A 14,301-nucleotide genomic window follows, 5' to 3' on the forward strand; every position below is an offset into this window, starting at 1 on the left:
GCATCCCCATCAAAGCCGAATCTGTGAATCTGTCATCTCACCTACTGGAACCACTCAAGTGTTGAGAACGGTCTGCAGCTTTTTGGTGCATTTTGCATTTGATGCTGCAAACTGCAATACTGCCTTTTAATGTCAGCTTCAGATGCTAGTCATAATCCAGTTTTGGTTCCAGGGCTGGAATGATATTTCTATTTGTTTTTTTATAATTATTAGTATTATTACTTAGAAAATCTCCCAGGAGTCCTGTTTTGTTGGCATTTGCTCTTTTCATTTAATGTTTTGGTTGAGACTGAGAAGTAGCAGCGTGCAATTACATAATCACCAACAGTCTTGATTTGTGTGTTACTTCAGTGATAAGCTACCTCCAAAAGTAACATGCACATTCAGCATCCAATCACACCTACTATTTTCTCCTCATATGGCCTGATATACTGTAGCTGAATCCATTGTGGAGTCTATACTGGGATTTACACACCCAGTTGTCTGCTACCAACCAAAATATATATATTTATTTTTATATTTTACATTTGTTTTCATTAATAGAAAATATGGTGGTGTCATTTGATGCAAACATATGCTTTATTTTGTTTGTGTCTGAAGCATCCATAAATGTGTTGTTTTACCACTGTTTTCCCCCAAGTAGATCGCAACAAGGTGTGACCAGGTGGGGAACCTCCCTATGCCACCCTGATCCCCCACCCTATACCCATACCTTACCCTAACCCTTCTCCCCCAAACCCAACCCTCTCTAACTACCATTCTGCTTATGCTTAGACTTAGTTTCATGTATAAACTAATTAAACCCATAATCCAGTGGATCAAATGTTTTTTTTAACACAACAGTAAACTTTGTCTGACAGCTTTCAATTGAAACCTTCCTGAAGAAAATCCTTCACTTGTTAGGGGGGAAACCTACTTCAAATGAAAGTTCAGCCATGTGTAGTCATGTGTGTGATAACTAAGGCTTCGGAAAAAGCTGTGCTACTTCTTGCTATTTAAGACACCCATAGTGTGAACATGGGCATTGTTATTGTGGAAAATAGGAGTAGCAAATGAGGACGTGCCCAAATTGTGGATTCTCAAGTTTAGTCATGTTCCATCTCCATTACAAGACTGTGAAGATCAATCTGGTGTTTGTGCCACTTCGGTCAAACAAAAAACAACAACGTTGGTGTCATAGATGTTAATTTTGTGTGTTTAGAGTAGAAATAAAGCACTTGTTTTATTTTTTTAGGATGCAACATGAAAACAACAAATTTTTTATCTTATCTTTATCTTAATACAGTACTCACAAGTCATATGTACTTTATTAATCACTGTAATCATTGTTCATCTCCATATTGGCAGTGAAGTGATCCCTTCTTACATAAATGGTAAATGGACTGTACTTGTATAGCACCTTTCTAGTCTTCCGACCACTCAAAGCGCTTTATACTAAATTCATTCATTCACCCCATTCACACACATTCATACATTGATGGCAGGTACCAATTGCTCATCAGAACAAATTCAATTCAGTTTTATTTATATAGCGCTAATTCTTAACAGCAGTTATCTCACTGCACTTACCTATAGAGCAGGTCTAGACCATAGTCTTTATAATATTATTTACAAGAGACCCAACAGTTCCCACCGTAAGTAAGCACTTGGCGACAGTGGCAAGGAAAAACTTCCTTCTCAGAGCCAGAAACCTCGAGCAGAACCGGACTCAGGGTGGGCAGCCATCTCCAGCTGCCGGTTAGGTTGAGAGAGAGAGAGAGAGAGAGAATACAGTAGCACAATGCAAATTCCACATAGAATTTTAAAATAATAATAATGTAGTGGTAATATTAATAAAATAATAATAGTAATAATAATGATAGGAATAATAATGGTAATAATAGTAATAATAATAATTGTAGTAGCGGTTGTCGAGCATTAACAGAAGGTGCCTTGCAATCATAGATCCAGACTCTGATGCTCCGGATGCAAAAATACCTGCTGAAAGCAACACAAGGAGAGAGACAAGAAAGCACAAAACTACGGGAGAGAGATTATTATTTTGCCTAATGGCGTGTAGTTCAGTAATAGGAGTCCAAAAGTAATTAAATAATGGTACGATAAAGAAGGATTCTGTGGAAAGACTATTAAATTACCAATTTCAATGTTATATACTAGAATGGCTTTTGAATGAGTTATTATTTAGTTTAGGTTTAGGGTTGATTAATAGGCTTGAGCCGAGTAGATTAATTTAGGCTAACATATTCTTCAAGACCTAGACAGGTTTCAGTAAGACAAAATAAGTCACAATATGATAATCTGATATTAAAACTGTACCAATGAACGATTTGTTCATTAGGACAGATTTAGGTGACAGAGATCTAATGTTTAAGAGTCCACATTTAATTTGCCTATTTTGTTATGCTATTTTAGCTGTGGTAAGTTTGTTTAGATTTTTATGTATAACTCCTCTTCTGTTAACTTTTAATTTAATTAATTTAAGTGATCGGGGGGCACACACCATCACTAAAGTGTTTTGGGTGGGTAACTGTTCTGGGAGCGCAGAGAAGCATGTCGGACTGCAACTCTGGGTTGTCATGGTTTAGGTCCAATAATAAACTTGGTCAGATTTCTAGATAAGAGAACTGCTCCATCCAAAGTGGGATGAATGCCGTCTTTAATAATCAGACAAGGTCTTCCCCAGAAAATCTGCCAGTTATCTACAAAGCCCACATCGTTTGCTGGACACCACCTTGACAGCCAGCGGCGGAATGAAGACATGCGGCTAAACATGCCATCACTGGTCAGGTTTGGCAGGGGCCCGGAGAAACAAGGGAGTCCAACATTGTCTTTGCATATGTACACACCGACTCAACATTAATTTTAGTGACCTCCGATTGGCGTAAACAGGAGTCGTTACTGCCGATGTGAATAACAATCTTACTGTATTTACGCTTATCCTTAGCCAGCAGTTTTAAATAGGATTCAATGTCGCCCGCTCTGGCCCCAGGAATACCAGGAATGGTTGCTGGTGTTACTAACTTCACGTTTCTCAAAATGGATCTGCCAATAATCAGAGTTGGTTTCTCAGCGGGTGTGTCACTGAGTGGGGAGAACTTGTTAGAAACGTGAACAGGTTGGTGGTGAACCGTGGGCTTCTGCTTAGGGCTATGGTTTCTTCAGATAGTCACCCAGCCTCACTAGTTTCGGCTAACAGGACAGCTAACAGGAGCTACCTCTGGTCGGTCTGCACCAGCTACTGGGGGCTGGCTAACTACAGCAGCTAGTTCCCATGGTGCGGAACCGCATTTCCAATTCACTAAGCCTCGCCAATGCTGCAAATATACTACATTTATTACATGTACCATTATCTCTAAAGGAGGCGGAGAAATACCTTAACATTTTACACACCGGGCAAGAGAGAGCAGGAGAGGGAGGGAGAGAAGCCATCACTAGCTGCTAAGCTAAAGAATGGTAGCTAGCAAAAGTGAATAGCGTGTAAACTGTGGGATTAGCAAGAAAGTCACTAAAAGAAGGAGAGAGCTATGGGTGCTTGAGCAGAATTAGTGTACATTTAAATGTATATCAGATAATTAGCTGCTGAAAGAATAATTGAACAAAATTAACTGGGATGAGCTAGAGCAGCATAAATATGCTACCAGTAACACACAAGCACCAGCGACCGGAAATGAGACAATACACTTACCGCAGCACATCAGCAAACCACAACAAAAAACTAATCATTCTCTCTCACACACACCAATTTGGTGTCTTGCCCAAGGTCACTTTGACATGTGGCCTGGGGGAAGCTGGGATCAAACCTCCAATCTTCTGATTAGTGGACAACCCGCTCTACCTCTAAGCCACAGCAGCCCCAACTAATGTAATTCCAATGTAAGACATGGGGAACAATATCCAGTCCTCAGTCTGTGCAAAAATGCTTGCTAAAGTTCAGCTGACACTTCTTTGAGGGCTTCTACAGTCTGTTTTAGACAAATCAAGTGGGTATCTTACAAAGTTACAGTCTCTTTAGTACAAAAATCCCTCTTTGCGTTTCATTACTGAGAGCTTAGGATAGTCACCAGTAGTTGAACTTGAACTTTAGGATGCATTTTTGCACAGAATGAGGATTGTGGACTCCCTGAATTGGCACATCCTGGCTACTGTACCCTCAATACTTCTGTGTGTATGGTGCGTCTGGGGTGTGTGGTACTTGTGTCAATTGACGGGCATCAAATGATGGGACACTACACAATGTGGCCAATGTGTGTCATACACTCATGTTGAAACATTTTCAACATGCATGGGTGTGTCTTTGCCTCAATTGGCTCTGGCCGGCTTTGGTGAATGTCTTTGCATTGAAAGTATTTGCATTTGCTCTACCCCCAAAATTTGGTTCATGTTCAATCTGAAAACATCTCTACAGTGTTGTCACTCTATGAAGGTAATGCTTCAAAGGTAACTAACTCTTTCAACGTACATATGGCATGTGAGTTTTCCATTAAGATAGACTTGAAAAAAATCTGAACGCATCCTTTAAATTATTTTTTAATGCAGCTGGCTTGCTGAGTAATGTAATTCATACTCTCTGGGATAAAGAGAGAGTGAGAGAGACAGTCTGTAATGGAAGTAAAAATAGAACAGTGTTGAGACAGTTAGAAGAGGGATTGTGTTGTCAGAGCCCAGCTCTTTGTCCTCGTTCCAGGAAAATGATGAACAGTTGTGACCTCAGCCAAATCTGAGCCAGATGTCCTCATTATTATATTATTTGAACCTTCACATCCCCCTAAGCATCTGACAGACTTTTGTCACATTTTAGCTCCTGTAACGAGTCCAATCTCACTTTCTGTCTTGCTTCCTCATTATATATATTTGGGTGTTGAGGGGTATTCTTTGAAAGCTATCAGAATAGCTTATGTAGTTCTTCTCTTAGCCCTCATTGTAACTGTGTGAGTGTCTGGTCTAAAAACTCTCCGGCCCTGTGTCACTGTGAATGCATGCTAGACTAATGTGCATCAGTGCATGGCAGTTGTTGCATGTGGTGTTGATTGGAGTAAAGGGACCTCATAAGCGCACATGGAAAGACAAGAGCTATGTCATCATATCGTATGGATGACATGCTGTCAGCCCACAGCTAATTGCAGTGGTTCACAAAGTGGAGTCTCTTATGGGGATCTTTGGGGGCTTCTAGAGAGCTTGCGACAACATTTGGAACTGTTCAGAATATAAATTTTAACATATCCTAGTTGGAGACATCAAAGACTAGTCACTGGAGTCATAGGTTTGACTTACCACTATTATCTTCCAGCAACATTAACAGACTTTCATTAAAGTTTAGACCAAGCACAATGAACTATGGATGAAATACGCATTACTCCTGGATCTGAGGTTCGCCAATCAGTCAACGCCTCCTGGCATAAGCTTTACCAGGGAGGCAGAGCAATGTAATACCCCAAAAATTAATGCACACCCCTCCCACCACCCCTGGCCCAACAATATCCAGAGCCTTCAGCATCTCAGGATGAATCTCATCCACACCCAGCGCCTTGCAGCTGAAGAGATTCTTACCTACCTCAGGTTGCCTTTTTTTCAGGTGCTCACCCTTAACATGGCAACCCGCCCTGCCTAGGTCCTATGGGTCAGTGTCAAGGAACACATTGTAGGAGTTATCAGATGGTAAATGGTAACTGGACTGTACTTGTATAGCGCCTTTCTAGTCTTCCGACCACTCAAAGCACTTTACACTACATGTCAACATTCACCCTATTCACAAACATTCATACACTGGCAGGTGGCAACTGCTCATCAGTACAAAGAAACAAACTCATTCACACACACTCACACACTGAAGGCATAGCCTTCGGGAGCAATTTGGGGTTCAGTATCTTGCCCAAGGACACTTTGACATGTGGGCTGGTTCACAGCTGCCCAAACTAGTCAAGAGAATGCAAAAAATTATGTGACCTATCTTCTCAGGATATCGTGAGGTGTCATAGATGCTATGTCGTTGTCCTCCACTATGACTTGCTATACGGGATAAAACAAGCAATTGTCTCACCATGACTTTTGTACCCGTTGCCTCACATTTGACGTGTTCGGGCTTTTTTCAGACTTATATTGTGTAGTCTAGTCTTGGTCCACTGCAGTAGTTTTGGAAGCTAGCCTGTTCAATAGTATTGTGAGTACACAGAAGGGTGTTGTATTGATAAGCACTTTCCTGCCTTTGTTGATTGCCTTAGTCCTGTGTAACTTCCACTGTAGTAAACGATCCAGTATCACTCCTTAAGTATATATCCAAAAAGACACGCTCGTAGATATTAACCCCGTCTCTGATTACCACCCACTTCCTGTCTCTCCTCAGCTGTTCCTATCAAATAAAGGCAAAAAGCCCAAAAAATAATCATTAAAAAAAGAGTGTAACTGTGGTTTGACCAGATTCGATAGACAACATAAGGTAACAACCCCACAACTGTCATTAGAGTTTGATTCAAATATTGTTAAATTCTGATTGTTGCATGGACATATGTGGCATCATGTTTTTCCAACTTGGCCCTGTCCACTTCAAACCAGTAAAAGGAGCACAAACAAAACACAAATACAGAAATATGTTATGTGAAATTACCAAACCTTTTCTGACTTTGACAGAAAATTGTTTGTTTATGTATCACTCATAGTAAGAAGCTGATTGAAAAAATGGTTTTCAATGCCTTTAAAGTGTCATGAGAATATTGTAGGGCGAATACATGTAAGTCAGTCAGGTATACTATTCTTAACGACAACCACTCCAAATAAGCTCTTGGCATCAGAATCAGAATCAGAATCAGAAATACTTTATTGATCCCCGAAGGGAAACTCTTTGTTACAGTAGCTCGCCTTTACGTCAGTGCACACAGGAGAAAGTATTAGCAAAAATATAATACACTATAAAACACTATAAAAACAGGTCAGAAAATATATTAAGTACCAGGTGGGTATAAGTATAAGTATAATAATACAATGTAATAAAATAAGTAATAAGTGATAAGCAGTGGTGCATGTACTGTCGAGTTAAGTGTAGCTTATTGAGATTATTAAGATATTGCACAGCAGTAGTGGAGGTATATAATATCAATGTCAATAAATAGGAAAAACTAACATGGGAAAACTAAATATTGCACGGAAAAAAAGAGTAGTACACAGAATATTGCACAATTATTCAAGTATTGCAGAGATGTAATGATCAATGTCCAGTTTAGTGACTTAGGGTCATACAGACTGACACTTAGAGGGAGGAGTTAAAGAGTTTGATGGCCACTGAAGGTGCTCCTTTGCTTGACCAGCACGTCATGGAGTGGGTGGGAGACACTGTCCAAGATGGCATGTAGTTTGGCCAGCATCCTCCTCTCTGACACCACCGACAGAGAGTCCAGCTCCACCCCCACAATGTCACTGGCCTTACGGATCAGTTTGTTAAGTCTGTTGGCGTCCGCTACCTTCAACCTGCTGCCCCAGCATGCAACAGCATACAGGATAGCGCTGGCCACCACAGACTCATAAAACATCTAAAGCATTGTCTGGCAGATGTTGAAGGACCTCAGCCTCCTCAGAAAATACAGATGGCTCTGGCCCTTCCTGTAAACAGCTTGCATGTTCTTGGTCCATTCCAGTTTGTTATCCAAGTGTACTCCCAGGTACTTGTAATCCTCCACAATGTCCACACTGACCCCCTGGATGGAAACCGGGGTCGCTGGTGCCATGGCCCTCCGTAGATCCACAATCAGCTCCTTGGACTTTGTCGCATTGAGCTGCAGATGGTTCTGCTCACACCATGAGACAAAATTACCCACCACAGCCCTGTACTCAGTCTCATCACCACCACTGATACATCCCACCACAGCAGAGTCATCAGAAAACTTCTGAAGGTGGCAGGACTCTGTGTGGTAGCTGAAGTCCGTGGTGTAGATGGTGAAGAGGAACACAGTGCTGCAGGCACACGTGCTGTGGTCTGCCAGTCAGGTAGTCCACAATCCAGGACACAAGGGGGGCATCCACCTGCATTGCTGCCAGCTTCTCACCCAGCAGGGCAGGCCGGATGATGTTGAAAGCACTGGAGAAGTCAAAAAACATGATCCTCACCGTGCTTGCCGGCCTGTCCAGGTGGGTGTGGATGCGGTTAAGCAGGAAGATGATGGCGTCCTCAACTCCCAGTCAAGGCTGGTGGGCGAACTAAAGGGGGTCCAGGAGGGGTCTGACCATGGGCCGCAGCTGTTCCAGCACCAGTCTCTCCAGGGTCTTCATTATGTGGGAGGTCAGTGCCACCGTTCTGTAGTCCTTGGAGCCACTGGGACGCTGCGTCTTCGGCACAGGAACGAGGCAAGATGTCTTCCACAGACCAGGGACCCTTTGAAGACTCAGGCTCAGGTTGAAGACATGTTGAAGCTGGGGGGGCACAGGCTTTTAGCACCCCGGGGCTAACGCCATCGGGGCCTGCAGCCTTGTTTGAGTGGAGTTTCATCAGCTGTCCTCTCACCTGGTCAGCAGTCAGGCACACAGCAGAAGTTACAGGTGGGGGAGGTGTGGAGTCATTAGTGTGAAGAGGGCCGTTAGCCTGATGGGGAGGGGGGAGCAGAGTACTCAGAAGAGCTTGAGGGCTGACAGCAGCTGAGTTAGAGGGGGGATGAGCAGGGGCCTGTGTGTCGAATGTGTTAAAGAATAGATTAAGTTCATCGGCCCTGTCCAAGCTGCCTTCAACTCCTCTGCTGCCAGTCGGTCTGAAGCCAGTGATGGTCTTCATGCCGCTCCAGACCTCTCTCATGTTGTTCTGCTGGAGTTTCCGCTCCAGCTTCCTCCTGTACTTCTCCTTGGCCTCCCTGATTTTCACCTTCAGGTTGGCCTGGATAGCCCTCACCTCCTCCCTATTACCATCAGTAAAGGCCCTCCTCTTGGCATTCAGGATGTCCTTGATGTCCTTTGTTACCCACGATTTGTTATTCGGGTAACAATGGACCATCTTGATTGGGACATTGCAGTCCACACAGAAGTTAATGTAGCCAGTGATGCACTCAGTGAGCCCGTCAATGTCCTCTCCATGAGGCCCACAGAGTGCATCCCAGTTTGTCACCTCAAAACATTCCTGCAGTGTCTCGTAGGCCTCCTCTGACCATCTCCTCACTGTTCTTGTGGTCGCGGGCTGCCTTTTAACCAGAGGCACATAGCAGGGTTTAAGGTAAACCAGGTTGTGGTCTGACCTACCCAGAGGGGGGAGGGCGGAAGAGCTGTATGCATCTTTAACGTTAGTATACAGCAGGTCCAGTGTCCTCTCCTTTCTAGTAGGACAACTCACATACTGGGTGAAATTAGTCAGTGTTGTTGAAACACTGACATGGTTGAAGTCACCCGAGATTAATATGAGTGCACTCGGGTGTTGAGTCTGTAGATGTGCTATGGCGGTGTGAATGGCGTTGCACGCCGATGCCGGGTTAGCGGAGGGGGGGGATGGAAACAGCCACAACAATGGCATGCGAAAATTCACGTGGCAAATAATATGGCCTATGGAGTCCCACAGCTAACAGTTCAATGTCCGGGCTACAGATACTCTGCTTGATAGTAACGTGACCAGGGTTACACCATCTGTTGTTAACCAGAACAGCAAGCTCGCCGCCTTTCCGCTTACCACTCCCGGTGTGATCCCTGTCGGCCCTAACAGTCTGAAAGCCGTTGATGGAAACGTTATGATCTGGGATATCCTGGTATAGCCATGTCTCAGAGAAGCACATCAAACTACACTCTTGGAACTCCGTCTGAACTCCGGCTAACACCGTTAGCTCGTCCATTTTATTCGCCAGCGATCTCACATTGCCCATGACGAGAGAAGGCAGACACGGCTTAAATCTCTTATTCTTAAGTCTCTTTTGTCTGCACCCCTCTCTCTTCCCTCGCCACTTCGTTCCACCTCTGCATCCTCGGTGTGTCCTCCTCCAAATCTCAGTGGGGACATCGGTTGTCCTGGGCGCCATGCTGCTCGGCTTCAGCGCGATCAGCTGTTCCTTGGTGTAAACAATGCGGCCAAACAGCTGATCTGCAGCGGTGCCCCGACCGAGTAGCAGAAGAAGAAGTTCCATGGCGAAAAAAAGTACTCAAACACTTTCTACTCTCATTTTCGTAAAGAGCGTAGTTTAAATTACAGTTACACACAAGTTGCTCAAGTTTGAAAGAAAAAGGAAAGTTAAAAGTTGGAAAAAGTAAGACGACGAGACGGAGCTACGGCAACGGGCAGCATGCGGGCTGGCGCATGCGCACACATGTGTTAGCACTTTGACATCTGTGTCAGTATTCATCTATCTCCAGAATAGACAGTGTGCTCTAGTGTTAGCACTAGTGAAAAGAAAATGAATCTTAAACACATACAGTAGGAGACGCAACTATTCTTACTTGTTCTCACTTGCACAGTGGTAAGTTGATCAGTTTGTAGCAAACTGTTGATGGCACAATGTCACGAGTCATGTAATAAGAACAATGGAAAAACAGGAGAAAAATACAAACTGTACAGATGAAACAGTGCAACTCAGAGGTTTATTCAAACATCTCACCTCAAATAATGACTGATAAGAGTCCTTTTTGTGATTTCTTTTAGGTGGGAAATTAGTCTCAGATCTTTATCACTAAGATCTTAATCACTGAAATGCCTACTCAACATATCTTGTTGATTAAGATCCCTGATGCACTGTCTTAAGTGTGGCCATATTTGCATGAAAAACAACATGTTAAAATGGCGTCTTCTTTGAACAAAAGGACAAAGGAAATCTTTCTGTGAATTAATTGATTGATTGCACGTGTTCAAATAAAGATTTCAGACCATACTTGCCAACCCTCACAATTTTCCCGGGACGCTCCTGTTTTTTATTGCCCTCTACCGGTTTCCTCCTGGGGTTACAATTCTCCCGTATTTCTCCAGATTTGTTTTCCCTTTTCATTATCACAACCTGTTTCTGGCACTGTATAGTGTGTATAAGCCCTAGGCTTGCACCCCCCTGCTCATTCTAACGTAACATAAAAATGCTGTTGCAGTGTAAAAAGTCACCAGAATGCAGGAAACAAAGGTTGGCAAGTATGTTGCAGACTGACCTGTTCATGTAAACCAGGATTACATGATACACACAGCTGAATGGTTAGGAGATGCATGTCCCTGTGTGAGTTTGTCTGTATTGTGGAGTGTGTACTGCTCAGGAATAATATGACATACCCCACTACATACCCCAATTAGTCATTGAAATGTTCTCTGTGTTGCTGTGTGAATATTCTGCTGAACATAGCCTTTTTTGTTATTGCCTGAAGTCAGTAAGTGATAAATAACATTGGAAACACATTTGGCAAGAAAAAGAAATTATGTTTTGTCCAGTCACTCAGTGGTGTAATAAATAGCTAAAATGTCACTGCATGATAATTCTAAAGTGGCTTTGACTATTCTAAAAAGTAAAATGAATAGTTTTTGGAAACAGGCTTATTCCCCTTTTTTCTGAGAGTGAGATGGAAAGATCAATATCAGTCTCATATCTGTGTTAACTACAGAGCTGGAGTCAGGACATGGTTAGCCGACCTTATCAAGACTGTCGCAATAGCACGTCTGGTCTTCAACCTGCCAAAAACAGCTCATGTCACTCCACTTTCCATGATTCACTGGTTCAAGTCACTAATGCTTGCCTACAGAGTGGCCACTAGCACAGCACCCACCTACTAATCTCTATATATCTCTAACATGTATCTGCAGGCATGATTTTGGTATCTTAAGCGTTCTGGTTTCCGTTTGTCATCCATTTGTAGTCCGAGTAGTATTGATTAATCACATTTGAGCAGGCTTTGGTTGCATGCAGGTCAACAGTCTGTGTGGAGAGCAAAAGAGGTGGAACGCATTGGCTGAAATGCAATCTTGGAACTCATCATCTATTGTGTGTCAACGTTTTAGCATTCATATGAAGAAATGTGTTTATAGAGATTACCATTCTCACATCTCAAGTTGCTAATCGGACTGTAAACAATGTTGATGCACAACAGAGGAAGTCTTGGCCAGATATCCGTTATCCGGATATCCGCTGGCTACACCGGAAGCCTGTCCGTTGCCCCCAGAGGCTAAATCGTCGCCAAGATTGCTCCCCTCCGTCATTCAGGTTTATGAGTCTTCTCATTCACTACGATCTACAAATGAACAATGACTAGTCCTGCTGTCACTGTGAGGCAGGAAATCTTAATCCAATTTCTTCTTCTGCGTGCACCCTTACCAAACTAAATTCATTCAGCAGAATCCCTGAAGACCTACCTCTCCCAAGAGTACTTACTCACCTAATATGCTCTTTTCACTCAATCCTTCTCTATCTCCCCCTCTCTTTCAAAAAATGTAATTTGATAGGTACTTATGTGTTACTTCATGCATCTGTAGTGACTTTATTAACTTTTTTATGGTTATGTTCAGGCATTGGCAATAAATGTTTAAGGTAAAGAAAGGTCTGAAAGGTCAGAAAAAGGCAACAGTGACGTGAAGTACAAGACACATCATGGTTATTAATATTTAACCAAAACCAAAATCTTTACAAAACCTTAATGAAAGTGTTTCTGTTGCCTAAGCCTAACCACAGATGGGACTCAGGATGCGAACCCCTCTGGTGTCAAAGTCATGAGCTTTGTACGATATCCATCCACCTCGACCACCTCCCTCTAAGTACATAAATGTAGCGTTTCATTTACTTGAAAAAACGTTGCCTGTGAACATAATTCAGGCAGGGATAACATTGGGAAACAACATAATTGGGAAAACAAATTAGTATATAAACAATTTCTAGGAGACAGGGTTGGCAGGCTTATTTTCACTTCAGAGGCAGGCTAGCTGTTTCCCTTCCAGTCTTTATGCTAAATGTTATATGGACTGCATTTATATAGCGCCTTTCTAGTCTTCCGACCACTGAAAGAGCTTTACCCTATATGTCAACATTCACCCACTGATGGCTGAGGCTGCCATGCAAGGTGCCAACTGCTTTTCAGAAAGAATAACTAATGCTCATTCACTCACACATATCAATGGCACAGCCTTCAGGAGTAACTTGGGGTTCAGTATCTTGCCCAAGGACACTTTGACATGCAGGCTGAGAGGAGCTGGGAATTGAACCACCAATCTTCTGATTAGTGGATGACCCGCTCTACCTCTAAGTCACAGCCGCCCAGCAGCTAAGCTCTATACATAACACACAAACATAAGATTGACTTCAACCTTCTCATCTCACTCTTTGAAAGAAAGGGAACAAATGTATTTCCCAAAAGGTTGAACTGTTCCTTTAAGTATAAAATATCTCTCCACCATGGTTTCCTAGAAATGTCATACTCAACATTTTCCTCCATGTATGAGTCTGTCTCAGAACATTAGAATAGTGACAGCTAAAGTTTAACATTATTGGTAAGCAGCCATATTTAGTTACCAAAAGCAATGTGAGTGACAGGATAATATATAGGAAGCTAGACACCAGGTTGCCTTGGTTGTCAAGATTCACCTCTTCCCGCTCCATTATCTATCCCCACTTATTTTGTTCAGGGACACTGTTTGAAGTTTGCCTAATACCACAGAGCCTGGTGGTTCAGCATAAATCCTGTATCCTTCACACATGGCCTTTAGACGTCTACCCAGCCTAACACTAGTATGACTGCATCTTGCATGTCCCAGGATACCATAACAATGTTTCTAACAGACTTCCCATTTTTCTTATTGATATCCAGAAAGCCTATTGTTGTGTGCCTCATTAACCCAGCTGATCTAAACACTTGATTCGCATCATGCCACATTTCAAAAGTAGTGTGACAAAATGAATTTCTGGAAACCAATTTCTCCTACATGTGATGTTTATTACTAAGATAATATAATAGGATAATATGGAAAAAGAATCTGAATAACTACATGTTGTTTGTGGATAATTCTGTGTGTGGTCTAATTGTGTTTGCTTTCCACAGGGGGACCAAAGGCAAAGACATCAGCACTATTAAGTCTCTAAGGGTTCTCCGAGTGCTCAGGCCTCTCAAGACCATCAAGCGTCTGCCAAAACTCAAGGTTCTGCTCCAGTGTTTTGAGTTATTTAGATTCATTTAGCCAGGTTAGCAGGGTTCAACTGTGATTAAGACAGGAAATGTTACTGCCACAGGAGTGCCAGTTTTTTGCCCTACGTTATACTGTATGATCGTGCTTGAGTATGATAGCACCATAATCAGCACAGCTATTAAGTAAGACTTAACTTTCCTACAATGTGTTCGTCTGTCTTTGAATACGTTCTACTTCCCTACCCTGTCTGCAGCACTTTGCCCAAGCCC

The 14,301-nt window shown here is 42.7% G+C and overlaps 1 protein-coding gene across 28 annotated transcripts in view; it reads left to right on the forward strand.

The window, feature by feature from the left end:
* Positions 1–14,301, forward strand: part of LOC122875719 (voltage-dependent N-type calcium channel subunit alpha-1B-like) — a 291,644-nt gene that overhangs the window by 181,318 nt on the left and 96,025 nt on the right. For 16 of the 28 annotated variants that reach the window (XM_044195130.1, XM_044195131.1, XM_044195143.1 and 13 more), the window contains 2 exons: positions 644–664; positions 13,948–14,044. In XM_044195130.1, coding sequence (XP_044051065.1) covers positions 644–664; positions 13,948–14,044 — 118 coding nt within the window. The remainder of the gene's footprint in view (positions 1–643; positions 665–13,947; positions 14,045–14,301) is intronic. The other 12 variants (XM_044195135.1, XM_044195137.1, XM_044195136.1 and 9 more) reach the window with 1 other exon arrangement.

The sequence above is a fragment of the Siniperca chuatsi genome, linkage group LG5 (assembly GCF_020085105.1).
Source record: "Siniperca chuatsi isolate FFG_IHB_CAS linkage group LG5, ASM2008510v1, whole genome shotgun sequence".
NCBI classification, from domain to species: Eukaryota; Metazoa; Chordata; class Actinopteri; order Centrarchiformes; family Sinipercidae; genus Siniperca; species Siniperca chuatsi.